The 27,834-nt window shown below is 51.9% G+C and overlaps 1 protein-coding gene across 27 annotated transcripts in view; it reads left to right on the forward strand.

The window, feature by feature from the left end:
- The window catches only part of SFXN5 (sideroflexin 5), a 130,834-nt gene that overhangs the window by 89,270 nt on the left and 13,730 nt on the right, over window positions 1-27,834 (forward strand). For 9 of the 27 annotated variants that reach the window (XR_012422200.1, XM_065526953.1, XM_065526958.1 and 6 more), the window contains 3 exons: window positions 12,368-12,483; window positions 15,433-15,518; window positions 22,528-22,645. Coding sequence is in view for 21 of the 27 variants with exons in the window: in XM_065526953.1 (XP_065383025.1) it covers window positions 12,368-12,483; window positions 15,433-15,518; window positions 22,528-22,645 (320 nt within the window). In the remaining 6 variants the exon portion in view is untranslated. Of the gene's footprint in view, window positions 1-12,367; window positions 12,484-15,432; window positions 15,519-16,596; window positions 16,684-22,527; window positions 22,646-27,834 lie in introns of all 27 variants that reach the window. The other 18 variants (XR_012422203.1, XR_012422202.1, XM_065526955.1 and 15 more) reach the window with 6 other exon arrangements.

A 27,834-nucleotide genomic window follows, 5' to 3' on the forward strand; every position in this document is an offset into this window, starting at 1 on the left:
TCTCCAGTTCTTTCTTATTTGTGGACTGTCACGCCTAATTGTGTTCAGGAGCTCAAGCTCGGAGCAGGCCCTCTGTTAATTGACGTATGGTTGCTGCGAGGTGAAGTTAATGGTTTGGGAAGCTGGGCAAACAGTGTAATTAAAGGTCAGTAGAAGAGGCATTGGAAAAATACACACCCCCAGGTCCAGCCACCAGTCTCTGTGAGCATAGTCCGTTCCAGGGGTTGCCGGCCCTACAGGCTTCTTGATGGGCCTTGGGGGAGGGGTACCGGGAGCAGTTACCAGCAGGAAGGAGGGCCAGGTCCCGGGTCCCAGAGGGGCAGTGGCCAGGGGAATAGACACATCTTATTGACAGTAATGGGTGGGGCAGGGGCTTTAGGGAGGTGGAGACTGTGGTGTTGTCTCAGCAAGCACATCTATAAAGCTGACCCTCTAGACTCCGGGTAGGTGTGGGCATGGGGAGGGCAGGAAGCCCTGAAGGTCACTCCAGGCTGCCTGGCTACATCCACTCAAAGCAGGGAACAGGCAGTGATTGTATCATGTGCTCATCAAGACCCCCAGCTAGGCCCTGAGCTCCCAATGAGGGAGGCCCGAGCCTCGGCATCAGCCAGCTGCTCCTTCCAAGGAGAACAAGCTTCCTGCAGGCACCGGAAATGCCAGCCTCAGCAGCTCCTTGCTGAGAAATGACTTCTTCCTGTGCCGTCCCCAGCAGTCTCTTACGTTAAATGTCAGAATGCATTGTATTGCCATGAAAAGATCTCTGTGTTCACCGGTGAATCCGTCGCCCAGAGTGTCCTGGCACTGTTTGGGAGAAGCTCTTCTGTTCATTCACGGGCGTGGCAAACCTGCTCCCCGATGTCCACACCCCCTTCTCCCCAAGTCCACACGGGTGTTTGTGTCATTGAACCCCTCTTCTCTCCACTGCTCCCTCTTTGTGCTCAGTCCACCCTGCTTTCTCCGTCTAGGAGGTGGCCATGGCAGTGCTGCCCAAGTCTGGAGGGCCTACCCCCAGGTCAGAGCTCAGCTCCCCAGGCCTCATCCCCTGTAAGCAGGAGGCAGCAGCGTGCACCTGTGGCAGCTTTGTCCTGGGCCCTGTGACATCAAGGTCCCTCCATCAAGGTCAATGGTGCTTCATGTGGCATCCACGCCCTTCAGGCACCTCTGGATGCCAGGAGTCCCTTCTTTGACCTGCCCTGCTCTTGCCTCTCCTGTGCCCCACTGCAGCCCTGGAGAATCCTGCCATCCTCCTCTCCTCCCTCTTGCTGGGCCCTGGGCCTTTGCATGTGGCCCTGATGTCTGGATACCTGCTCTTCACACTACCTCAAGCCACCCTCTGCCCTCCATCGACTGCCAGGCCTTTGTGAGTCGGCTCAAACACCATCTCCTCTGGAAGCCCTCGCTGGGAATCCCAGCCAGGGTTAGACAGCAGCTACCCGTGTGTGCTGATGTCTATCTGGGGACTGCCCATGTTGTTTCCAAGCTTGCCTCCCCCATTAGACAGTGAGTGCCCCAAGACAGGGACTGGATCTCATCCACCACCACCCTCAGCCCCCTCGGTGCCTGGCACACAGTCGGTGCTCAGTGTGGGTTTATTCAATGATCAAACGAGTGCTTTGGCACAAAAGGTTTGAGATGAGGCTCTCGCAGCAGAACCTCACCTTGATGAGAGTGGTGGCCAGATTCTGTAGCTACCTGGATATTTATTCTGAACATTTTCCACTTTTTAAAGTTGGTTTTGAGTGCTCTGTTTTCTTGTATACATTTTTACCATCACTGTGGTCTACTCTTAGTCAGCAGGCCTAGGGCGAATGACCAATGAGCTCACCCCTTTCCAGATCATCCTGGGCAGATTATCCAACCTTTCCAGGCCATGGTGGCCCCATCTATAAAACGGGATACTAGTATCTCTAAGCAAAGTTTTCATGGGGATTAAACATGTCAATTTCCCAGCGTAGCATGAGCACCTCTTAAATGTTGATCCTTTTCCAGCTCTACTCTGTTCCTCCTGCCCCAATCAGGGGTGGCACATTCCTGCCATCAGGGAACTTGTTCTTTGGGGGTAAGAGATGGTTAGATGTTCAAATGGCACAAAAAAAAAAAAAACACAAAAGTTCCAGTGATAAGGGCAATAAAGTTTTATAGAGGATGAAACCCATTCAATAATCTCTCTCAATCACCTTCCATCACCTCTGCGATTTTAGGAATTTAATATGAACTGAATTATGTCGGGAAAGGGTGTTTGTTGAAAAAAGGGACAGGATAATTAGATCATGTTATCAAGGGAATATGTGGGCGTGGTGGTGTGGATTTTGAGGAGCCGTGGAAGGCTGGGCTGGGCTGGGTGCTGGAATCGGTGGCAGCCTCAGAACTGGCATGGGCCCCTGGTGTGTGTCAGACCCCAGAGGACACAGGCAGTGGGTCCAAGGCAGCCAGAGGGAAGTGTCTAGTGTCCCAGGGCTCTGTTTTCAGTTTCATTCCCTTCAGTTATTTTGACTGCCTTGGATGGAGGAGGCCTGTGGCTCACATTCAAGAAACAGGGACACCAACCTGGCAGGGATTGTGAATTCATGGGCAAGAGCACCAGGATCTAAAAAGATCTGTTGAGGTGGGCCGATGAGATCTCACAAGGTTTGATGTAAGTCTTGCTGTTCAAAAAATGTAGGTGCACAAGTGATAGGGTGCCAAGACCTGACTTGGCTGAAGTTCTCAAGACAGAGACCCAGGGGTCTCGTGGGCCATGTGCTCAGAATGGGTCCCTGGTGTGGCATGTGCCTCTGATGATGCTCACTCAGATTTCAGCTGCATTACTAAAGATAGAACACCAAGAACAAAGGAGTCTGTTTAATTCTGGCTGTACACGTCAAGAGTAGCTCTGATAAGTGGTAACGCCACGAGAGTGACAGGATCTTCTGAAAAAACTGAGAGCCTGTTATTGAAATGAACTGCCTGACCCCTGGATTTGAGGGAAATGTCTGATCAGCAGACAGGCCTCAGAAGCTGTGAGGGGCACTCGCACATGACCAAGGCACCTGTTTCCAAGCAGCTTGCTCGGGAGCTGGCATACAGTAGGTGCTCCATAAGTGCTTGTTGCGTAAATGGCCTTCCAGTTCCAGGGTTTTATAATTCCTGAAATCCAGAAGGTAGAGACGCCCAGAGGCAGAGAAAGTGGGGAAGTGTAATGCGGAGGGAGGGAGGGGCTGTGCAGGAGGGGAATGCAGAAGGGAGCAGGGGGCCTGGCTGGGCTGGGCTGGCCTGCTGGGGAACAGAGGAGGGCATGTTGGCGCTATGAGTGTTAGCTCGGGGTTTGAGCTTTATCTTTGGTTGACGGGGAACCATTGAAGAATCTCAAGCTAAGAGGCAGCTGTGATAAAAAGGGGCTTTTTAAAAAGATGGATGTATTAGCAGGAATCATATTAAGAGATTCCAAACTTCCAAGTCAGCCTGCACCTAGACTTACAGGCTGATTTTTCAGTCCAGAAATTCCCGGTCCTGAGTCGGTGACACTTCAATATGGGTTGTGAAACTCTCCCCAAATTCTCAAGCTACTTAAAAGAAAATTTGTGCTGCTTACTTAACACTGCCTCTCAGATGGAATAATGGGGATTTTTGTGAAATCGAGCAAATATGAGGGCATGCATCCTTATTTGATAATCATCACTGTCTTAAAGGCAGAGGGGTTGTATTCTGCTGTGATTCGAGTGTGAGGGAGAGAGTATGTGTGAGTGTGTAAAGGTGGTAATATGCCTACATGTATATTTTCAATGCATAAACCTTCCCCGGGCAGGGACGTGAGAACCTGGCTACAATGGTTGCCTCTGGGGAAGGGATGAAGCTTAGGGTTGGGAAGGAGACTTACTTTTTATTATTTCCCCTTTTACACCATTTGAATCATTGACTGTGTTGCCCACAACGGTGGAAGGAAGGAAGAGGGGGAGGGAGGAGAGAAGAGAGAAGAGGGGAGGGGAGGCCAGCGTTACCTCCCACTTCTTGCAGATGAGGAAGTAGAATCTGGAAGTACTTAGTCCAACATCAGTCTTGAGCCAAAATAGCAACTGAAGTTTCATGCTTGCTACTAGAGTGCTTGTTTGTTTGTTTTAATGAAAATGGCTCTGTTTCTTTCTGATAATACATAATAGAATAAGCAATCCTACTTCTCTCTCCAGAGTCATTTAGTGTATATCCCTCCAAATTCAAGTTAACATCTAAAAGTATATGAATCTCTGCCCATTATATCTATATATAGTGTAAATATGTTTATATAAATGTAATTTAATACAAATGGGTTCATATATATATACACTATTCTGTAAACTGCTTTTTAACCTCACAGTCAATTTTAGATGTCTTTCCATGGCAGTCATAAAATTCTAACTTCTCCTTAATGGCCACAATAGTTTGTTCCATGGCTATTTTCTATTTATTTATTTATTTATTTATTTATTTATTTATTTATAGACAGAGTCTTGCTCTGTCACCCAGACTGGAGTTCAGTGGCATGATCTCAGCTCACTGCAACCTTTGCCTCCTGGGAGGCAGATTCTTCTGTTTTGGCCTCCTGAGTAGCTAGGATTACGGGTGATTTTTGTATTGGGGGTAAGAGGTGATTAGATGTTCAAATTTTTGTATTTTTAGTAGAGATGGGGTTTCACCATGTTGGCCAGGCTGGTCTTGAATTCCTGACCTCAGGTGATCCACCCGCCTCGGCCTCTCAGAGTGCTGGGATTACAGGCATGAGCCACTGCACTCGGCCTGTTTTTTTAATTATGAAATTTTTCTATTAACATAGAAAATTGAAGAAATAGAGAAAGAGAACGTTAGATACACTCAAAACCCTCCGCCTTCTTGATTCTGGTTTCTTTCTCTCCCCACAGAAGGCACCGACCTGGAGTTAGTGTATGCTTACCATTTAGGTTTTATATTTTAGCATATGTGCATGTATCATAAGCCATCAATTGTATTGTTCATGAATTTTTTAACTGTACTATACTGTACATATCCTTTTGAAACTTGCCTTTCGTTGTGGTTTTGAAATGTATTTATGTTAATACATATACATTCATTTCAGCTGCCATAGGCATTTGTACTCTGTGGCCATCCACAGGTGATTAATTGGGGACATTTAGGTTGTTTCCAGTCTCTCATTATTATACAGTCCTGCTCTAAACAACCTTGTGCTCTAAACAGCTCATGTGCACATGAGTAAGAGTTTCTCCTGGGCAAAAGTTTTCAAACCTTCCTCTGTATTATAATCACCTGGGGAATTAAAACAAAACAGATCTGGACCCTGCCTCAGCTTTGGTTTCACTTGTGCAGCCAGTGCTGGGAATCTCCAGGCTAGGGTGTGTAGCCAGACATGGAATGGACACATTAGAGGGTATGCATGTTTCTAGCTTTATTAAATATTGCCAGATGGGCATACGGGCGTTTACTCAGCCTGCAGGGTATGAATTTTTGTTTCCCTACATCCTCTTCAATATTTGATATTATCGATCTCTTAAAATTTGTGTTCATCTGGGCTGGACGTGGTGGCTCACACCTGTAATCCCAGCACTTTGAGAGGTTGAAGCGGGTGGATCACCTGAGGTCAGGAGTTCAAGACCAGCTTAGCCAACATGGTGAAAACCCATCTCTACTAAAAATACAAAAATTAGCTGGGCATAGTGGTGGGTACCTGTAATTGCAGCTACTTGGGATACTGAGGCAGGAGAATCGCTTGAACCTGGGAGGCAGAGGTTGCAGTGAGCCAAGATTGTGCTACTGCACTCGAGCCCGGGTGACACGGTGAGACTACATCTGAAAAAAAGAGTAAAATTTGTTCATCTGAACTGGTTTATTTCTCATTTTAATTTGCATTTTTCCAGTTCCCAGTATGGTTGGGAAACTTTTCTTAACTTTATTGGACATTTGGGTTTCCAAACAGAAGAGAGAGCAAGAGGATATCCTTATTTCATACCATCCACAAATTCAAGATAGATTAAACGCCTGAATGTGAAAAGTAAATTAAAACCTTTGGAAGAAAATATAGATGAACACTGGAGTATGCGTAAAGTTTCTTTTTCTTTTTCTTTTTTCTTTTTTTTTTTTTTTTTTTTTGAGGCAGAGTCTCTCTCTGTTGCCCAGGCTGGAGTGCAGTGGTGCAATCTTGGCTCACTGCAGTCTCCGCCTCCTGGTTCAAGCGATTATATTGCCTCAGCCTCCTCAGTAGCTGTGACTACAGATATGCACTACCACACCCGACTAATTTTTTGTTTTTAGTAGAGATGGGGTTTCTCCATGTTGGGCAGGCTGGTCTCGAGTGATCCACTCACATCGGCCTCCCAAAGTGCTGGGATTGCAGGCGTGAGGCACGTGCCCTGCCTAGAGTTTCTTAACAACACAAAATGTATCTACCAGGAAGAATTCTTTATCTGACTATGTATTAAACTATATGACAGAAGACACCATGTTGTGAGAAAAACAAGTCACAGGCTGGGAATAGCTATTTGTAAACCCTTTAACCAATGAGGTTTAGCCTCCAAAACCTATGAGGAACTCCTGCAGATTTTTTTCCCTCACATCTAGAAACCTAACCTTGATTATTAGTAAGATTGGGTTCATGTTTGTTAGTTTTTCAGTCTTTTATGAATTGCCTACTCATATATTTTTCTATGATTTTGATCACCATATATTTTTCTTAATAATTGTTAAAGCTCTTACACATCGTATGGATTTTTTGGCTGAAATTAGCACCAACAGTTTGTGTTGAGGGTTTAAAGAATAAGGGAGTCTATTACCTTACAAAGGGCGAGTGTCAGGTGGGGCATCCAGGGTGCTTCCCCCAGTGCTGCTCTGCTGGCCTCCCGGTGGGCTTCATCTCAGGCTTGTGGAAGACGGCGGCAGCAGCTCCAAGCATCACATCTGGACCCAGTGTCCAGAGGACAACAGGCTCTGCCTGCCTCCCACCCCTTCTTAGATGGGAGGAGACCTTCCCCAGAAGTCCCCAGCAGACATTCCTGGTTGTCTGAAATCGGGTCACATGCCTCTTCCTTGATCAGTCACTGCCCGTGGGAGGATTATTACTATTAGTTTGGACTAATCTCTGGGGGGTAGAATAGCTCTTGGGAGTCAGTCACTATGACCCTCCATAACTTAAGATTAGTAGCCCTTTGTTTATCATATGTAATGAATATCACTTCCCAGGTCCCCATTTCTTATAGTATAGTTTCTAAATCAATCTTGAATGCTGCGTTTCTAAGATGCCTGAGTTATAAGAGGTATTAACATAATAGCCTCTTAGAAGAGAAGAGAACTATAGTTAGTGTCCATTGGAAGGAATAAGCAAGCATTCACTTACACATTCAATACAAGTCACTTTCTTTAGTACCACAGAGTTGGAGTCTAAGCCTCCTTCACATTTTCTTGTTCTTTTTTGGGCATTGGTTTTTAAACACAGCATCGTGGCCACCACTGCTTTTTGTAGTCCTGTTTCTAATCTCGACTCCTTTAGCCCGTTTAAGATGAATGGTATAATTTCAAAGCATATAAAAGAATATTGGGAATTTTTGTTTGCATTTCTGATTTGGTTATACTTGTGTCTCATATTTGTTCGTTACTTGAAGAAAAAATATTCCTGAAATTAATCAGCTTCTTTAGGAAGCCGACATGTCGTAGGTACCTAAGTGTGGACCCATGACTAGGTTACGTCAATCCCTGCTGGCTTTAAAATTTGTGTGATCTTCTTCAAGAAGTTTGGCAGGTTTTTTTTTTTCTTTCTTTCTTTTTTTTTTACTTTTTGGGTAAATGAAACATGATTATATTCTCGCTGTAAAAATTTAAATATTATAGAAAAATTCTGGTGTAAAAAAGTGGAAGTCTTTCAACAACCCCTAATTCTCAAATTGAATTCCTTTCCCCAAGCAGACCACTCTGTGAGCTGTGAACCTTCCAAAACATTACCTGTGGATTTACGCACACATGTATGTGCATATGCCAATTACAGGGCTTTACATACAGTAAATCATCATGTACATAGTCAGTAGCTTTTTTCACATGACAGTTTGTTTTGGAGATCTTCCCATGTGAGTTCCCTAATGGTGGACATTTAGGTTGTTTCTAATTATTTGCTCTTACAAACAGTGCTATAATTAACATCCTTGTAAATGTCTCTTTGTGCATATGGGCAAGCATTTCTTTAGGGTAGCTATCTATGGTTTGGCAATTTCTACTGTCTTTAATTGCATTGCCTGGTATCTGGCAGACGATCTTCTGCATGTACAATAACTTTTCATGTCCGTGCTCCATTATAGTGTAAGTTTTAGAAAGATGTTTTAGGCAACAATTAGGAATCTAAGTTTAAGTTCAAATTCTGTATGGATTGCTGTGGTCAGCTGAGGTGACACTTGAATGAATGGGTACCTCTACACATGGCTGAATTCACACACGTACAGGCAATTGTGTTGAGTAGCAGGTAAGGTTCCCTTCTCTGCCAACTTTCATTGTAAGGCACATCATGGTTTTTAAAACATTAAAATATGGGAAAGTGCATTGTAGAATTGAGGAGTTATGTAGTTTATTTTCCCCAAATCAGTAGCCCATTGCTACTGATGGTCCTTTCCCTGTGAGTTGATAGAACTGCTTTACCACCAATTAATTTCCCCGACAGATGGGTGTGTTACAGGACTAGTGCACTGCATTGATCTGCTTGTCTATTCCTGCCCTAGTTCAGGGGGCAGGCTCCCCTGTGATCTTTTGGAGAACTTTCTTGCACATTTGTCTTTCTGTCTACTGCTCTTTCTTCCTCCCCACACTGCCCCTTTTACACTGGGTGCTTCATTAGCTTTTCACAATCTGCATGATTTTGCATCGCAATGGGTCGGATGTGAGAACATCTGCAGCAGGCAAGAGCAAATTCTCTTCAGGACTTAACACTGAGCTTGCCATCATCAAGAAGCAATGTCTTTCTCTCTCCTTCTCTTTCTCTCTCTCATTCCTTGACATCTCCCACATTGCTGCTCAAACATCAGTTATGCCTGAGTCTTGAATGGTGTCAATCTGAGTTGAAAATGTGCCAGCTTCCTTAACATCATCACTAACAGGCTGCTTAATGAACCTGCTGATACCATCAATAGTAGATCTTGCTGGTGTGTTGGAGAGGAGACCCGTGCCCCAGGGTTGTGCGTGCTCTCGTTCTCTCTCTGTCTCTGTTTTTTCTTTTTTTTCTCTCTCTCTCTTTCTCTCTCTGTCTCTCTCTGTATCATTTGCTTAGGCTCTCAGTGTCCCTGTCACAGGAGCTGGACTTGCCAGGAGTGGGATGGGAAGGATCAGGGACAGTTTGAAAAGGATATGGCAGAATTCAAAGTTCGAGATGAGCTCATGGAAATGAAATCACTATAACAGGCTGGCATTCCCATTGCTCAAGGGCATGGATGGCTGGTAGCCTGTGCATACGGTAGGTGCTCAATAAAGGCCAACCAATGCACACAGTCAACAGAAGAGATGTAGGTCATGTGCCATCTATGTAGGCTGTAAGAATTGCCTGTTTCAAGGGAGGAGCCTGGGGGAGTACCATCATTCTGAGATGACTTTTAGGGTTTTCTCTGTCTTTTTTCCATCCAGGCAGCTTCAGAAATGTCCTGGAGGGGCTGGATGAGGGGAAGGAAGCTGGGTTTTCACTTCCTTTCATGCTTCATCTTTCATCTCAGTGGTTTTATGTTTGAACCAAAGCTGTCCTGCTCGCCCCATGTTTAATGTTTGGAGATTACAAGAAGGGAGTGAGATGCCATTGTGAGTCAGGGCTGGTCCACCACCACCTCCAGATCCACACTCTCTCTTCTCTTTGTCTCCCCTGTGCATACACACACAAAATCGGGGCTAGAGATGTTTCAGCTGTCCCCAGCTTCCCCTGACTTGGCATGGGCACAGGTGCAGAGGCTGACATTTTGTGTGAGCTCAGCCAGCACCCAGAAATCCTGTGGAGACCTTAAATTCTGCCCCTCCTTTTATGCCAGGAGAAGCCGAGGTGGGGTTGGGGTGGCAATGGCTCAAGTCCCCAGAGTGAGCTGGTAGCTCCCGACCTTAGCAGGATGCTCATCTCCTGGACCACATTCCTGTATCTTTGCCTTTCCGGGAGTGGCGGCGGTGGTGGTATGGTGGACAGCTTCCTCAGAGGGCTGGGATTGATGCCTTTCAGGGCAGAAAACCACACTATCCTCTCAATGGTTTTCTCAGGTCTCCTGGGAACCGAGAGCCTGGCAGCCCCAAGGGCATGGGGGATGCATAGCCTCCCTATGGCCACTAGAGGGCGTACCACTAACACAGAGGCCAGGTGGCTGCTTCCCAAGGCTACCCTGGGGGACCCTTCTGGGCCCTGAGCCCTGGGCGCCTGGGGCTGAGTGGGGAGAGATATGGAGCCAGAATTGGAACCCAAGCCCGATGGCCCCAAACCCAGGCTCCCAACCCCTCCTGGTCATGCCCTGCTAACCAGATCTCCTTTACCTTGGATTCAGCTTCCTAATTCCGTCTGTCGCTGCCTATGGTGAAAACGAGGGTTTCTGAATGTCAGCAATGTTGACATATTTGGGGGCCAGATGATCCTTTGGTGAGGGGACTGTCCTGTGCCTTGCGGGATGTTTAGCAGCACCCCTGGCCTCTCTCCACTCAGATGCCTGCAGCAACCCCCAACCCCTAGATCTCAGTCACTGAAAATGCCCCCAGACATGGCCAAATGCCCCACAAAACCGCCCCTGGCAGACAGCGGCTCTTTAGGGCAGGTGAGCATGCCTGTTGTGGGGCAGGAGAGCCCGGGACGCAGAGGGACTGCCCATGGTTCCCACTGCGCTGAGCGTCGGTGGTAGCAGAAGAGATACTCGAAGATGGCGTGTGTGCTCTAAATACATTTTAGAACTGTATTTGGTCTCCTGCTTTTCTTCTCCAAAGACTGCAGAGCCTCTCGGTCTTCCCCTGTTTATTCCACCTCCCCATTTTAACGAAACAGGCGACTGAGGCCCCCGGGGTCTCAAGCCACACATCACCCACAGAACCCTGTGCCCCAGCTGTGAGCACCCTGGACCGCTTGTTGGCTCAGGCCCCAGGAGCATCTGTGGTCTCCCTCCCACTCCGCCTGCCCACTAGGCCCCGCCACCCTCCAGCTCCCCAAACCCTGGTGCCCCCCCCACTGGAGGGAGGGGGAAGCAGCAGGTGTTGATGCTAATCAGCGTTCACAGCCCAGAACTGCAGTCGCTCCCAGGCTCACACACTCCCCAAAATTAAACACTCATTATACAAAATTAATTGACATTAATTAGCAAAAATTAAAACTTTAAACACAGCAAGGCGCTTTGGGGGGAGGAGTGAAGCAGGCAGACTCCGCATTTGTCACCCCCCACTCCCCACCTGCCCACCCTTCCCAGGTCCCCCCACTTCCATCCTGAAGCAGGGCTGGGAGAGTTCAGGCGGGGTCAACACCCACACTGTACCGGGCCACGGGGCCTGGCCCCGTCGTGTGAGTTCCAGACTGGGGGAGCAGAGAGAGGATCCCTGAGCTAGTCTGGTGGCCCCAGACTTCACCAACCAGTGCTTCACTAAGGAGCCGGGAACCCTCCCCTCAGCCCAGGTCCCCAAGATCTCAGATGGTGGAGGGGCCTAGCCAAAGGCAGGAATTCAACCATAGGAAGCAAGAATGGAGAAGGTCTGCCTTTAACTCAGCCCGCCGCTCCCCCCAACCCTCCTGCCCCGCTGGGTATTCAGAGGCAGAGGTGCTGTAGCCTTTCTGCTCTGTCCCACTCTGCTGTGTGACCTCAAATAAGTCACTCTTCTCTGAGCCTCAGTGTTCCATCCATATGATGAGGGGGTGGTGCTGGGTGAACACTGAGGTTTCTGCCTCTCTGGCACCTGCTGTCAGGGAGGCAAATTTCTGAGAACTTGATTCACTCACAGACTGGAGGGGCTGGATGTGAGACAGGCAGTTCAAGAGGATGGGGCAGCCCAAGGGCCCCATTGATGGTGGAACATCAGGCCTCTCGGGGTCAGGGGGGATGCAACTTCAGGCCAGAGAGCCCTCCTAGATGGACACCCGCTTTGCCTGCCTAGACAGTCTGCCCTGGAGGGGAGGATAGCAATCCCTCGGTAAGTGGCCGCTTTCTGAGGCAGAACGGGTGTCCTCCCTAATACCTGTTCTTTTCTACTTCTGCTTACCAGGTTCCCAAGGTCCCCCAGATCCCTCAGCAGGCTGATAGGCGGGTGGACAACAGAACCACCCCTTCCCCAAGCTTTGCCCATGCATTTGAACACAGAGCCCCATGGCTTGGGTAGGGAGGAGCGCAGTGACCTCCCTCCAGGTGGAATGCCATCTTCCTCCTCATCCTGCTCTCTGCATCCCCTCTCTCTGCAGCCAGTGCCAATATCTGCAACGTGGTCCTGATGCGGTATGGGGAGCTGGAGGAAGGGATTGATGTCCTGGACAGCGATGGCAACCTCGTGGGCTCCTCCAAGATCGCAGCCAGACACGTGGGTCTGGGGGCTTGCAGGGTTGGGGAGGCCAGCAACAGGGAGGGGAGTAGTTTTCCCTTAGCGTGTGTCTTCCACAGGCTTCTATCCGGAGTACCCTTGCTTTGGCCTCTTGATGTCTCTTCTCACCCTGCCGCCACCTCCAATCTGCATGAGTCTGGGCCTCTGGCCTCCTGCCTGTTCCCCTGGACATGCCCTTGCTGCCGTGAAAAGTCCCTGTCTCTTGTTGCAGCCCCTCAGGACCCAGCTTCTAGCTTGTCTCACCCAGAGGAGGTGTTAATTGGTGAGGGCAGAGGAGACTCCCTCAGAGCTCTCTTCCCCCTCCCTCTGCCCAGGGCCCTGCCTCCCAGGCCTTCACATCCTCTTGAGTAAGCCAAGGAAAGCTTGGGAGGCCAGTGGTTTGTGGTTCTGGGTTAACAGGCACTTCTGCAGGTGAGAGCTCACCTGGGAGTGAGTGCTGTGCGTGAGGTCGAGGGATTTGAGGCTTGCAGAGGTTTGGAGGATATTTTGTTACAAGACCTTCTTTCACCCCTGGTTTCATAGGCTCAGCCACTCTAGCAATTGCAGTTTAAAAAATGAAAACACGGGCTGGTCACGGTAGCTCATGTCTGTAATTCTAGCACTTTGGGAGGCCAAAGTGGGTGGATCGCCTGAGGTCAGGAGTTCGAGACCACCCTGGCCAATATGGCAAAACCCTGTCTCTGCTAAAAATGCAAAAATTAGCCGGGCGTGGTGGTGGGCACCTATAATCCCAGCTACTCAGGAGGCACAGGCAGGAGAATTGCTTGAACCCGGAGGGTAGAAGTTGCAGCCGAGATCACGCCACTGCATTCCAGCCTGGGTGAAAGAGTGAAACTCCATCTCAAAGGAAAAAAAAAAAAAGAAAACACAGTCCATGTGTACATCTCCCTCTGCTTTCCTAGCCTTTGTCCTGATGGTGGTTAGTGGCTCCTCTTGCTGCCCCCTGGGCTCTGGCTTCTGTGCTGGGCATGGGGCAGGGTGGGTGCTGGCGGGGAGCCATGAGGTAGTCGAGCATGCATCCCTGTTCCAGCCACTGTCCTCATCAGCTCCCATGAGGGCCCCAAGCCTTACCCCAGTCATGTGGTCTTCTCAATCAGACTTTGGTCTAGGAAGAGCTCTCTCCAAGTCAGTGCCCCTCCAAGGTTTTTAGGGCAAGGGGTTGGGGGTGTCATGCCTACATTGCATCCTCTGCTCCCTGCACTGGCACTGGACCCTCCTGTCATTCCCATACGTGTTCTGGAGACTAGAGGGGCCTCTCCCAGTCCTTCCTGAGGCTGACCATGAAGAGCCCAGGTTCCATGGGAGAAATGTTCAGCCCTGAGCCCATCATGAGAGTGGATTTAGCCTCAGTTTCCCACCTGTCCTCAACTTCCTATCCCAGCCTTGTTCTTTTTCCCCAACCCCCCTGAGGGAGGACAGCCGTGATAACTCCTCTCAGCATTACACAGCAAGGAAACCCAGGCGGCCTGAGCTCCCTTCAGCCTGGCTTGCTTAGTTCTTTGCTGTCTGGGGAAGGACTCCAGGCATCTGTGGGCTGTGAGCCGCTCCTGGAGCCTCTTCTGGGGACCGGAGCTTGTGGGGTTAAAGGAACTCACCACAGTGGCTGTCGGAGCTCAGAATTGCCACTGAGCTGTGCTGTGGCCCCAGACACCGCTACCCCAGGAATCCCTTGGGAGCCCCTGGAGCAAGGCCCCAGGCAGATCCTCAGGGAAACCCTGCAGATGCCCTACTGAAGCATACCTCCCTTATAGAACCAACCTCTTGTCACTGAGAAAGACTCATCCAGAGCCAAGAGACACAAGATCTTGCAAATCTTTGTCTTTAAGAGATTTAAAAAAAAAAAAAAAACAGAAAACAAAAAGGAGGCTGGGTGTGGTGTCTCACACCTGTAATCCCAGCATTTTGGAGGCTGAGGTGGGCGGATGACCTGAGGTCAGGAGTTTGAGACTAGCCTGGCCAACATGGCGAAACCACATCTCGACTAAAAAATGCAAAAATTAGCTGGGTGTGGTGGAGTGTGCCTGTAATCCCAGCTACTCAGGAGGCTAAGGCTGGAGAATTGCTTGAACCCAGGAGGCGGAGGTTGCAGTGAGCTGAGATCACGCCACTGCACTCCAGCCTGGGCAACAGAGGAAGACCCTGTCTCAAAAACAAACAAACAAACAAACAAAAAACACCAACAACAAAAATGGTAAATTCCAGAAGCTCAGTCCTCCTTTGGCTCCATGAGCCCTACTGGCTCAACAGGCCCCAGCTGTGTGTGCCGGCCTTGCTTTTAGAGCTGCTCCCCAGCCCCTATGCACACAGTATGTGAGGCTGTGCCCACCATCCCCAGGGTGCTCGACCACCTCCCTGAGCACTGCCCTTTCCTGGGGCTGCCTGGGTGTTCCCCACGTGTGGCAGGTGGTGGGAATCTGCTCTTCTCAAATGTGTGTGGTAAGAACAACAGTGGAAGCCGGGCATGGTGGCTCACGCCTGTAATCTCAGTACTTTGGGATGCTGAGGCAGGCAGATCACCTGAGGTCAGGAGTTTGAGACCAGCCTGGCCAACAAGGCGAAACCCCATCCCTTCCCTACTAAAAATACAAAAATTAGCCAGGCTTGGTAGTGTGCACCTGTAATCCCAGCTACTCAGGAGGCTGAGACAGGAGAATCACTTGAACTTGGAAGCGGAGGTTGAAGTGAGCTGGGTTCACACCACTGCACTCCAGCCTGGGAGACAGAGCAAGACTCTGTCTAAAAAAAGAAAGAAAGAAAGAAAAAAGGAGACCAGTGTTTTTGGTTGTGTGGAATGCAGCTTCCTGAGCAATCCCATGAATAATGCCATTCAGACACACCTGTGTTGTGGTGGCACACACCTAGGGTGGGTGTGCTGTCCCGTCCCCGGCCATCAGGCCCCTCTTACCACAGCCTCTGCCTGCCCCTCAGGCCCTGCTGGAGACGGCGCTGACGCGAGTGGTCCTGCCCATGCCCATCCTGGTGCTACCCCCGATCGTCATGTCCATGCTGGAGAAGTGAGTTGGGGCAGCCAGCATGGAGAGGCCACTGTGGGGGAGGAGGAGGAGAAGGAGGGGGAACCAGCTGGCCCAGGCAAGGGATGAGGGGGCGGCAGGAAGCCTGCCTGAGTTTGTGTAGAGGGTGGAAGGTGTCTTGCTCCGTCTTGGACTCTCCAGGTAGTGCCACGGAATCACTCTGTGAGAATTCTTGGACTTTCACTATGCAGGACCCTGGGCTAGGTGCCGCAAGGGATACCAAGATGACAGCGCTGGCCCTCCCCTGAGGAGCTGGCAGTTCTGGGGTGTGTGTGTGTGTGCACATAGGCTCACATGCTCTCAGTGAATAGTGCAGGACCATTTGTGAAGGCAGAGTCTGAGGATTCAGGTAGGAAGACTAGATTCGGGTAGGCATCTGCTGTGGGGCAAATCACCACCTTACTGAGCCTCAGTTTCTCTGCTTGTAAAATACAAATAGTAATAGCCTCCTGCCCCCTCAGAGGGATGTTCCAAGCACTCATATCTGTCATGACTGTAAAGAAATGAGGGAGCATAATAACAGTAGTGGAGTGATTCTATTAACAAATGAGTAAGTGCGAAACTGAAGGGGCGGACTGGAAGGCTGCCCGGAGAGGGCAGGCCCTGGGAGAAGGCAAGGGGCAGGGGAGGGTCCCCTAGGTGGAGGGAGCCTGGAGGTACAGACCCGTGGCTTGTCAGTTGACAGCAAGGAGACCCTACCCCATGGGGACACCTCAAGACAGCAGCTGGAATTGGGGGCGTGTGGTATAAGGACGGGGATAGGGGGTACTCCATCTGGGGTTATGGGGCAAAGGATTCTTCCCTGTTTGGGGACTTTCTTACTCCCACAGTATGAATTATAATAACAAATGACATTTATTAAGCACTTGTATATCGCAGTCCTCTCTCAGTCAGGTTTCTGCCCGAATGCCGCCTCCTCAAAGAGGCCTTCCCTGACCACCCCATCAGAAGTCACCATTTCTCACTATTTCCTTTCCCTTGAGTCCTTTATTTTTCTTACAGCCCTTATCCATATCTGAGATTGTTCCTCTAGTTGTGCATTTTCTGTCTGCTCTACTAGAATGTCATCTCCATGAGGCACGTCCATCTTTTTGTTCACTGCCCTGCCCAGCTTCTAGCACAGTTCCTGCCACAGAGTAGATGCTCAGTAAGTGTTTGTTGAAAGGATGAATGAGTGAGTGAATGAATCCTCTCATTTCCCTTCAGGACAGCACAATAAGGTAAGTATAATATCCTCATTCTACAGCTGAGGAGAGGAAGGCAAAGACAGGCTATATCATCCACTTACGGTCACGTACTAGGAAATAGCAGAGCCAGTGGTGGCTCAGGAGTGCAGCTGCAAATCTTAGTCTCTTCAAACCACACTGGCTGCCTCTTACATCTTCAGGTCACAACCCACAATCCTGTGTTTGAGCCCTGCCCTGTGTGGAAATGGGAAGAGTAGATTTGGGGTCTGATCTCAGGAAGCCTGTGTGTTTATAAGGGTGATGGGCAAGACCCGTTACCCAGGTCAGCTGCAGGTGAGAGCAGGCAGTGTGTGAACTTGGCCAAGGTGACCTTGAGAAGAGGGAGCACCGTGGGACCGGCAGCAAGGAGGGCTGGTCCCCAGAGAGGGGCTGTGGCCGACCCAGAGAGCAGGATAGAATTTTTGTGGAAGGGCGGGCTTTCTGGGCAGGGTGTAGGCTTGTGGTGTGGACACTGAGGTGTCCAGCCTGGCCATAATGAAGTGTGCTCATGGGGCCAGCTGAGGAAGGGTCCTGTGTGCCCAGCTGAGATGATCCCTCTCTCACCCTAGAAGAGGGCAGAGGCTCTGGGGGTTCCTGAGCATGGGCATGGTATGGTGAGCGCTGGGATTAAGAAAATTCGCGTGGTATGAAAGTTTGCAACAGACAAAAATAAACAGGGCAGGGTCTTTCGTGCCCCTGACTCTCGTATACATAGCCCCTTCGTGAACTGAAGTTGCCCCTGAATACCAGTGACTGCAAGTACATACAGGGAGCCAGCGGGGCAAGGTGGTTCTTCTGTCCTTGAGACGACTGAGTCCTGAACCTTGGAATTCTGAAGCGGGTTCAGTGAGCAGCGCTTACTCTGTTACTTGCACCACAAGTCCAGTGAGGTAGAACACTTGCACGAGTCAAGCGAACCAACTTTATTACTCACAGATAGGCCTCGGGGACAATGGACGCCTACCACTCAAGGCAAGCTGGTGCCCCACGGCTCGAGAAAGCTGCCCAGGGAGGATGGAGTCTCCTCCACCCGCGTACCACATCACACTGCAACTGAGGGAGCCTGGGAGCACTCCACCCTGGGGTTTCCTCCCTGGGGACATCAGCTTGCTGTGCTAAAGTGTTGCAGGACATCCTGTTCCAGAAGAGGTGGGAACATGAGCCCAGGCTGTCCCAGACAAGCCCTCCTTATCTCAAGATGTTGCATTCCCAACACATCCTACAGCTATCCTGAGAACTACAAGAAGGCGGGGGTGGGGTGTGAAGCTGGGTCAGCCGTGCTCATCCAGGGACCTGTCCTTCTGCAAGAATTTGGGGGAAAACATGCTCTGCGATGCCTTCCCAGTTGGCAGAGATATTTGCAGAAAGTGGAATGATGGTTAGTGTCCCATTAACTTGGGGGCTTAAACTTGGCTTTGGGAGTCATGGTGAAACAGGAAAAGTTCCCTTGTCCCCCTCAAAGGGAGTGTGATGGGGGTGTGGCTCACTTCTTCAGGGCCCTGCTGCTCAAACCTCTAAGGGAGCATACAGACGTTGGGGAGGCTGTGGGGCTCCGACCCCACCGCAGTGTCTGGGGGTGAATGTTTACAGCTGAAGCCCCAGTATCGCGAGGACAGAAGGCTTTCTGTATCCCGGGATTTCTTGCCTTCGTGTACTGAAAGAATTGGGTCACACATGGGCTTGGAGATTGAGTGCAAGGTTTCATTGAGTGGAAGTAGCTCTCAGCAGACTGGGGAGCCAGAAGGGAGATTGGTTTTCCCCTGGAGTTGGGCTGCTTGGTGGCCCAGGCTGTCCTCTGACTGCCCCAGCCAAACTCCGCATCGTTCTGCCAGTTGGTGGCCTGCCAGCATCTGTCTGTGTGCCCTTCTGCCAGCGTGCTCCCCTCGATGTCTTGCTGTCCAGCTGCTTGTGTGTTCCTCCACTGATGTGCTCCTCTGGTCGTCCAGCTTTAGGCACAGGATCAGGGGGTGTGGCAGGCCAGGGTGGTCTTGGGAAATGCAACATTTGGGCAGGAAAACAAAAATGCCTGTCCTCAGTTAGGTCCGTGGGCACAGGCCTGGGGGTGGAGCCCTAGCCAGAGACCACGCTCTTCCCTTCCCCCTTCTGTATCCATGGGAAGTGGGGTGATTATTCTGGGTCTGAACCTGCCCAGCCTGGGACCTCCCTAGTGTCTGGGATGCCACATACTCTCACATTTCAGCCTCCAAAGGAGCCCCTCTGATAAGGTGATAAGAGGTCAGAGTTTGGTGCTGTTGGCAGCCTCATGTTTCATTGATCCTTCTCTGGAGTTCCTTGGAGGGTCCCTGGGGAAAACAAAAGTTCAGCCCAGGGTCCCCCAAGAAGATGAAGATGAATTAAGACCCAGTTTGTGACCTTGGAGGCTTGCCAATCTCACATGTACTCTGGAAGTGCAGGGACTGTGTGGTAGGAGAGGCAGAGCAATGTGGCAGAGTGAGCTGAGGCTCTGGTAGGAAAACAAAATCTAGGTTCCTGCTCCACCTCTTTCTGCCAGTCTGATGTGGTTGTGGAGCCTCCCTCAGCCTCAGTTTCCCACCTGGAAAATGAGGACACTGCCCCTTCATCACCTTGTTTGTTGGGGCTTTGCATTTTGCACCATCCAGCAGCTCTTCGGCTCTTTGCAGGGTCCCTGCCACGCACCCTGCCTTTGGGTGCAGGGGCACTAGTGCAGGGCTTCCGCTGAGGAGGCTGAAGAGGAAGGCAGCCCCCACCCTTGGGGAGCCCCTGTTGGGTGAGGGAGTCGGGACAGCCAAGGAAAAAAGACAAAAGAACACTTACAAAGCAGCCTATGTGCAAATTAATGGAGTGCAAACTAAAACTGTGCTCCAAGTGCTGAAGGAATGCACAGCAATGGGGGGACAAGCTGTTGTGTGGCGGCCATGGCTGGGACCTGCCTTGCTTCGCCTCTGGCCTCAGTTGATACTCTGGGAGCCAAGGTCCCTGGGCTTCCTGCTGGGAAGAGAAAGGTGGGAGCTCAGTGTGCTCAGTTGGCCTTGACTCTGAGACAGAAAGGTAAAGAATCTCAAGTCAGAAGCAGAGGAGCTTCCATCCCCAGCCCAGAGCACTGGGCTGCCTCGGGGGGGTGCAGTACACTGGGTGCCATCCCTCCCTCTCCACCACCCTCCAGCTCCCCTGAGTGCTCCAGGGGTTCACACTTGACACCCTTCCTGCAGCACCAACCATGCTGAGGAGGAAGCTGGGCCCAGGGCTGCTGGATCAGGAGGGCTCTAGCTGGCTCAGCCCCAGCCCAGCCTCCCTGGCACTGGAATGAAGGGCCAGCAGAGGCACCAGGCTGAGTCTGAGTTGGCTCCAGGTCCAGGCCACAGCCCTGAGTCCGCTCCCCCAGCTTCCTTTACTCCCTGGGCTCCAGGTCTTTCCTTTCTCCCAGGTGTTCGCACATCTCTCCATCTGCATATTTTAACTCTCCCAGCTGCCTTTCCCATCCCTCCTTGCCATTTTCCTCCCCGCTCCCCTCCCCGTGGCCTGCTATGTTTGCTCTCTGGCCCGCTCTGGACTGGGGCTTCTGAGGCTCCTGTTTCAGCCTCAGGCCTACCTCCTTCCTGAGCTGGGAGCCCAGGCCTGGGGCTTCTTGGACCTCTTTCCTGCTGAGTACTTCAGCCAGCCACCCTGAGAGGAGCCTTGGTCACAGCCCCACAGGAAGAGGGTCTGTCCAGTGTCCCCACCAGCAGGTCCCGAGGACTGAGCCCATGGCCTGCTGTTCACCTGCCAGCGGGGGAGCTTCTCTCTTTCTCACCCTTCACTGCTCTCAGGGCTGTGGGCAGGGACCCTCGGGGCTGTGCTTCCAGGGACTCCACACCCTCTAGTCACTGCCACTGGAACAGGAGGGCAGCCCCATCCTTCCACAGCCTCCTCCAAGCGGGGGCTCCGGGCCCTGTGTGAAGCTTGGAGAATGAGACTTGTGTCCCCTGCTCCTCCTCGTCTTGCTTGAGAAGTTCATCTCAGGGCCCTCTCAGCCTTACTCAGGCTAGCATGGAGTAGCATGGACTAGCATAAGTAGCATGGACTAGCATGGAGTAGAGAGAGAGGATGGAGATGCTGGATGGGCGTTGGAGGATCAGAGGGGTTTGAGCTTGATTTAGGCACCTTGGTCCTGCTGGTCAATCCTGTGGAAACTCCCCTTTCCAATAACTTAATTCAGGCCAAATTTAGCAGCTGGACAAACCTTGCGGTTTGGGCCAGTGGGAATGGCTGGAGGACAGGTGGGCTACGAGGATCCTACCTTCCTGCAGGTAACATGAGCAATAACAACAGCAATAATGACACGTAATTTCTGAGCACTTACTGCGTGCCAGGCCAGGGCTGACCCCTTTGCTAGCATAGGATTTGCAAGTAATGGCATCTTTATTAATACCTGAGCAGGAACATCCAAGGCCAGGGTTTGTCAGAAGTGTGGTCTGGGATCACCACCTTAGACTCATGGAGGGTTGATTAAAATGCACATTTCCAGGTCCAGTGCCCACTGAATCAGGCTTTCATGGTTGTAAGCAGCCCTCGGGCATTTGCATTTTTAACCAGCTGCCCAGCCCATCTGATGCACTTTAACTTTTGAAAACTACTCCCAATTTTGCTATCTTCTCGGGGCCAGCTGCCGTTGGGATTCTTGTCTCAAGAGGTGAGGGTATATGGGGTTTACTGCCCCCACATTGGGGCTCTGCCCCTCGGAGGGCCCCTTACCTGCCTGTGGCCATTGTCAGCCCTGCTGGGGGCAGCGGACAACACCCTGGATTATTTCCACTTCACACCAGGAGCCTGTCACGCAGAGGCTGACAGTTACTGAGGTCAGACTTAGTGCCTGCCCAACACCCGCTGGCAAATAGTCTAGTCATCCCAGGCCTCCCCAGGTGGAATGCTGTGGTCCCCGCTGAAGGGCCTAGTGTATAAGCACAACAGGAAGCTCCGATGAACACAGTGCAGGCACATTGGCCAGCTGGTATATCCCCACGCTGTCTGGGGAGCCTGGGCCCTGGAGGAAGGTTTATCATGCCCCCTCCCATGCCCAGGAAACCAGCTCCGAAGCCAGCCATGGGGAGAGGGTGCCAGCTGTGTTGTGTTGGTGATGAAGCTGGCAAAGGGGACCAGCTGGGTTGACAGCACCCTCGGGGAGTCGGGTCCAGGCAGCAGCTCTGCCAGCCTCCTGCAGACTTGGCCTTGGATGAGTCACTGCCCCTCTGTTGCCCTTGGGTTGAAGTTGCCCTTGGGTTGAAGGTGGCCAGTGCGGTGTCTTCTGTTCTCACACATAGAGGACGATCACCCCCTCCTGGCTGGTGCGTGCCCATGTTTATGTGCTTTGTCGTCTCCCCTGAACTTGGCACCTACTCTGGTTTCTTTGCTGTTTAATTATGTGCTGCCCTCGAGAGCAATCTTACCTTCCTATGTGTCTCCCCAGGAACAGGGGCCGACAGCCTCTTCTAGTGGCTCTCCCACATAGGGCCTTCTTGGCACGGGGCTGGATGCATGGTGGGTGGGTGCCCCGAAAGTGCTCATTCGTGACCTGAGTAGTTGAGGTTTCAGCCAGCAATGCCCTTCAAGGCAGGGCCTTGGGATGGGGTACCCATCGGGAAAGGCCCCAAAGACAGAACTCCGCTATATCTGTTTAGCTGCACACTGGCACTGCCCCAGAACCATGCTTCCTGGGCCCAGAGACACAGTAGGACCCAGCATGGTGGCTGGCAGCCAGCCCACCCCACCTTCGGGTCTCATGGGGCTCCCTCCTCTCTCCCCCACAGGACGTCTCTCCTGCAGGCGCGCCCCCGGCTGCTCCTCCCTGTGCAAAGCCTCGTGTGCCTGGCAGCCTTCGGCCTGGCCCTGCCGCTGGCCATCAGCCTCTTCCCACAGATGTCAGAGGTCAGTGGGGAGGGGCTCAAGGGCAGGGCAGGGGGTGCTGTTTGGTGATTTCTGAACAAATACTCATACCGTGCCGACACCTTAGCGCTGTGCTAGGCACTGGGGCTGGAACCATAAATGAGGCTGGCCCAGGCTCTGGCCCTCAGAGTGGAGGTCACGCAGTCAACAGGGTGATTAAACAGAGGCCAGGAGATGATGAGCCAGGAGCGTTAGGGTGGGAGAAGCTCCACTGGGTGTGGAAGGAGACAGCAGACCAAACTGAGCCTAGAGGGAAGTGACATTTCACTGGGACTGGGAGTGTGGCTGGAGTTGGCCAGATGAAAAGGGGTGGCGGGGGGAGATGTGAGGTCTGCGGACACCTGGTGTGAAGTTTCTGAGGTAAGGTAGCACATGCCATGTCCAAGAGCTGACCAAAGTCTGCAGCACGACCAGGGAGTGCAGCAAGGTGACGTGGCCCGGGAATGAGGGGCTGGGGCTGGGTGGTGTTGGGAACTTGGAAGCCAGAACAGAGAGGGTGAATATTCTCCTAAGGGCTGTGCAAGGCAGAACACAGATTCCTGATTCTGAGTGGCCCCTGTGCTGCCGCGTGGGACTGGGTTGGAGCTCTGGAGAAGGAACCGTCAGGAGGCTATGGCGGGCATCCAGTGAGTGGTGATGGTGGCTTGGACCAGGCTATTGGCAATGGGCATGGAGAGAAGTGGGTCCCTAAAGAGGGAGTCAGGAGGCGGCTTCTTTGGGATTCGATGAAGAGCTGTATGTGGTGGGAGGGAACGGGAGCCGGAGGATGTATGCTGACTTTGTGGTTTTGAATGACCAGGCAGATGTAGGTGCTTAACGAGATGGAGCCAGGCAGGGGCAGGTTCAAGGGAGGGCAGCGGGTCAGTTGGATGGACAGGCAGGGTTGAGGAGCCTTTGGGATGTTGGCTGTGGGTCTGGAATGAGGAGAGACGCCTGGGCTGGAGGGATAGAAGTAGAGGCTCCCAGCATGACAACAGTGCTAGAATCGAGGGTGGTGGGTGAGGCCCCTGCTCTGGCGGGGTCCAAGGACAAGCAGCCAGGGTGGTGAGGGCAGAGCCGGGCCATGTGTGATCAGGGTGGGTGGGCATCCGCAGGGTCAGACCCTCCCGAGAGGTCACACTCGGTGAGATTACAGAGTATCTATTGGTGTCTCAGGCAACGTAGTCAAACCCTGTCCCCAAAGAAGGGACCCAGGTGACAAGTGAGGGGAAAAAATGAGAAAGCCACAACAAGATGTGGGATCAGGAGGGGTTTTATTTACGTATCTATCCTTGTTTAAAAATGGGAAAGACAGGGGCTTGGTCAATGCAGTAGGGAAGGCACCAGGAGAGATGTTGAGGACACTGAGAGGACGATGTTGGGAAAGTCCATGAAGAGGAGGGGGGGACCAGAGCACAGACGAGGGGATCAGCCTTGGCATGGGGAGACCCCTCCCCACTTCAGTAGGTGGAAGAGGAGTGGGGTGGGAGGAAGATGCTGCTGGGGGCAGGGTTCGGGGTGGGGAAATTGAAGAAGTTGTTCCAGTGGCTCCTGTGTTCTTGTGACTGAGCAGAGAGGAGAGAGCAGGATGGGGAAGGGGCGGGAGGTCAGAGGTCTGAGGACACAGAGAAGGGGTGAGACATCCAGGGGAGAATGAGAGGTGAGGGAGGCTGAGCAGCACGTGGTCTGGGGGTGCGGCTGGGGCCCGTTCACCAGGAGGTGCTATGGGCCAGTACAGGGAGGGCCACAGATCCTTTCTGCTGGGGTTCTGTCAGGTTGGGGGTAGGGGGTGCTGAGAGATGGGTGACAGCACAGAGGAGCAGAGGACCACGGGATCCACACTGGGTTGGAGTGAAGGTGGGAGCTAAGCTGAGGGGGAGGACCCAAGAGGGCCAGGATGTCTGCACTGAGCTCACAAGAAGGCGGGGGCTGTGGCGCTTCCAAAACTATGATTTCACCACGGACCTGCTTCAGGCAGGGCCCCAAGAGAGGTGGGGGAGAGGTGAGGGTTCCTAAAGACAAGTCAGGGAAGTGAAAACAAGAGGCCGGGGTTGTTGGGGCTGCGAGGGCTGGAGACCCAGGCTCTTAGAGCAGGAGGAGGGGGTGACCCGCCTTAGGCCTCACCGTCCCTGGAAGGCGAGAAATGGGGTGGCTTCCTTCCAGAGCCCCAGAGTTTGAGGAGGAGACTCTGTGGGAGGAGTGGGGCTCCTGTCTTGGGAGCCACCATTCAAGGCATACCAGGACTAAAGCCAGCAGGACCTCATCTCGTGCCCACAGGGCCCAGCCTTGTCATGGGTGCTGGGATGCTCCTTCCCCCACCTCCCACCCTGGGAAAGCTGCAGCCTGGGACTCCAAATGGAGCCATGGGCTCTGGGTTACCTAGGAGCCCTGAAGAGGGAAGGGCGGGTATTTCTCAGTGATCTCTGATATCCCTGTCCCAGCCCAGCACTCCCCGAAGCCATTGCATCTGTCTGTGCAATCAGCCTGAGCCCAGGGTCCTAGACCAGGGCCAGAGTCACCCATGTGCTTGTAGGTACCTCTGCGCTTCTTGCAGCTGTCATAACTCCACCTGCCTGCACAGAGAAGGGACCCGGGCAAAGACAACACATGATGCGGAATCAGAGACCCTCCTAGCTAGAAGGATTTTCAAGGCCATCAAGTTTACCTTGCTCCTGGCTGTGCTGGGCAAATGGTGGCCCAGAAAAGCCATGGGACCAGCCCAAGCCAGGTGCCGATAGGAGAGGAAACACCAGAGGCCCGCAGTCCAAGTCCAGGCCCCTAGGAGGTGCTACATCTGATCGTTTCCTGTGGCTGAGTTTCTCTCCCTAGACAACCACCTTACCTACCTTGGGACAGCCAAGAGAAGAGGAAGCTGGGGGCTGCACTGTGGTGTGGAAGGGTCTAGAAGTGCTGTAGGTCTTTGGCAGGTGTTCCTCTGGGGCATATAATGGGGAGATGGCTACCATTCATCCACCCAGGCCTCCAGCTCTGGCTGCAAAGCAGTGATGGAAAAGTGAGCCACCCTGGTCTCACAGATGCTGCAGGTCAAAGCCCAGGCTCCCCTCTCCCCACATGCCTACTTCAAATAGACATGGGAGTTAGTTCTTCTGAATATTTAACCAGAGTCCCTCTTATTGCAATCCGAGTCTCTTTCTCTAGATTGGGAAGAGGATAGTCGTTGCATGTTAAGTCTTTGTCCTCTGGGAAGGGAGGGTAGAGGCAGGATTTTCAGAGCTCCCTCCTCGACTACGTGGATCCCAACAAGATGCAGAGTAGCCTGGGCATTATGGGGTGTTTGGAGCCCTGTTTGGGACCCATGGCACCAAAGCCTTCAGCCAACTTGCTGAGAGGGCCTTGTTTCCCCATTCACTCTCCCAATTCTCCCTAACAAGGTGCTTCTTCTGCCATACAACGATCATGTCTCAAGTCCCAGAAGCCAGTGGAATTTGCCACAATAAGTCTGGACTTGCTTGGGCTGACCCAACCTTGCCAAAAGCCACCAAGGTTGTCAACAGAAGTAATCACTGGAACACCAATTAATTAATCAGGGGACTCGGAGATAGAATTTAGGAACTGGTTCCTAGAATGGCTGACCTGCAGTGATTGGTGTGGAGTTTCCAACTCACTAACCCCAGAGATTAAGGCAAGGACTTCAATCCTTCCTTCAGTTCCTGGGGGAGAGTTTTGTCTGCTAATTTCTGCCTATTAAAATGGTACTGAGGGTCAAATTGCAAATAATAATGGCTACCATTTGCCAGATATCTATTGGACCAGGCAGCATGCTGGGAGCTCGGCGTGCCTTACTGTATTAAGTCTTCCTAATGCCATTTAAGTCTAAATCATTGAACATCAAAAGATGATTCCTAGACAGTCAGATGGTTCTGGGGAGAGAGTTTGGCCGGAGATACGGAATTCAGTGCATGGGGGGAGTTGAAGTTGAGAAAGGGGATGCAGTCAACTATAGGAGGAAATAAAAACCATCAAGAAGGGGAAGAAGCAGCCAAGGGCACAGGGAGAACCCGGATGGAGTAGCTTCATGGAAGCTGAGGACTCGGGCGATTCAAAGAGGAGGGGCTCTCTGCAGAGTGGGTGAGTGCAGAGGGGACTAGAAGGAGTGGAGGAGACTTAGGTGGCATAGCTAGACATGGCAGTCTAGGAGGCAACATGGTAGTCAGTTTTTTCTTTGTTCAAAGAATTGAGCTCAGGGATGGGGAGGGTGGGAGAACAGCAAAGAATTGTGAGATAGAGGTTGGGGGGCTTGGAGAGAGGGCAGCGATGGGGAAGGAATGCCCAGAGCCCAAGGCGGGAAGGCATGGCCTCCGTGGAGTCCGTGGGTCCAGTGAGTAGAGGGGGCTACCTGGCTGTGGTGGAGAAATGGGGGCCTAGATCCTGAGAATTCTCCAAGGTAGGTACCAATATTTCTTGTTTACCAATGAGGAAACTGAGGCACATTGAGTTTAAGTACCTTGTCCAAGATCCAAAGTTGGTGACGATGGAGCAGGCTTTGTACCCAGGCAGAAGGATTCTGTGATCCTCCCCAGCCCACCCACACCTCACTATAGAAAGACGAGGCCCACTTCTGGGCTGCAGACTGCTTGCTGCTAATTCATCAGCAGGAACATCCCAGTGCCCTCACCCAGCCCTCCTCCCCTCCACAGGAAATCTGTGCATTTTCACAGAGACCTTTTGGAGTAAGTGTTTGTCTTTTCCAACCCAGAGCCGAGGAAAGGGCTGGGCAGTAGAGGGGCTGGAGGGAGGCTAAAGGGCCAACAGGTAGGGCAGGGAACCTCCTGTTGTTGTGAGAACTGGGGAACAGGGCTTGGGCTCCCTTCTGGACCCCAGTCCTCTTGCCCATGCAGGGAGTACAGGGTCTGCCCTGGCGGATCTAGTGGATCTGGAGGTTACTGCTGTAGGCCTGCCCCACCAGCCTGTCCCCAAACATGGACGGGCCCATCACACCCAGAATCTGCTCCCTGCCCCATGAAGCCTGGGCACTTTCCCCTTTTTCTTGTTACCAGGATGGCCCTGTAGGAGCCCTGTGGTCTCAGCGAACCTCCCTCCTGGTGGTGGAGACAAAACTCAATAAACAAGAACTGTCAGGTGACAGCACAGGTCATGGTGGAACTAAAGCAGAGGCTGCGCTGCAGCTTGCCGGGGCTGCTGTAGGTGGGGCTGGTGCTGGCCTCCCTTGT

The sequence above is a fragment of the Macaca fascicularis genome, chromosome 13 (genome assembly GCF_037993035.2).
Source record: "Macaca fascicularis isolate 582-1 chromosome 13, T2T-MFA8v1.1".
NCBI classification, from domain to species: domain Eukaryota; kingdom Metazoa; phylum Chordata; class Mammalia; order Primates; family Cercopithecidae; genus Macaca; species Macaca fascicularis.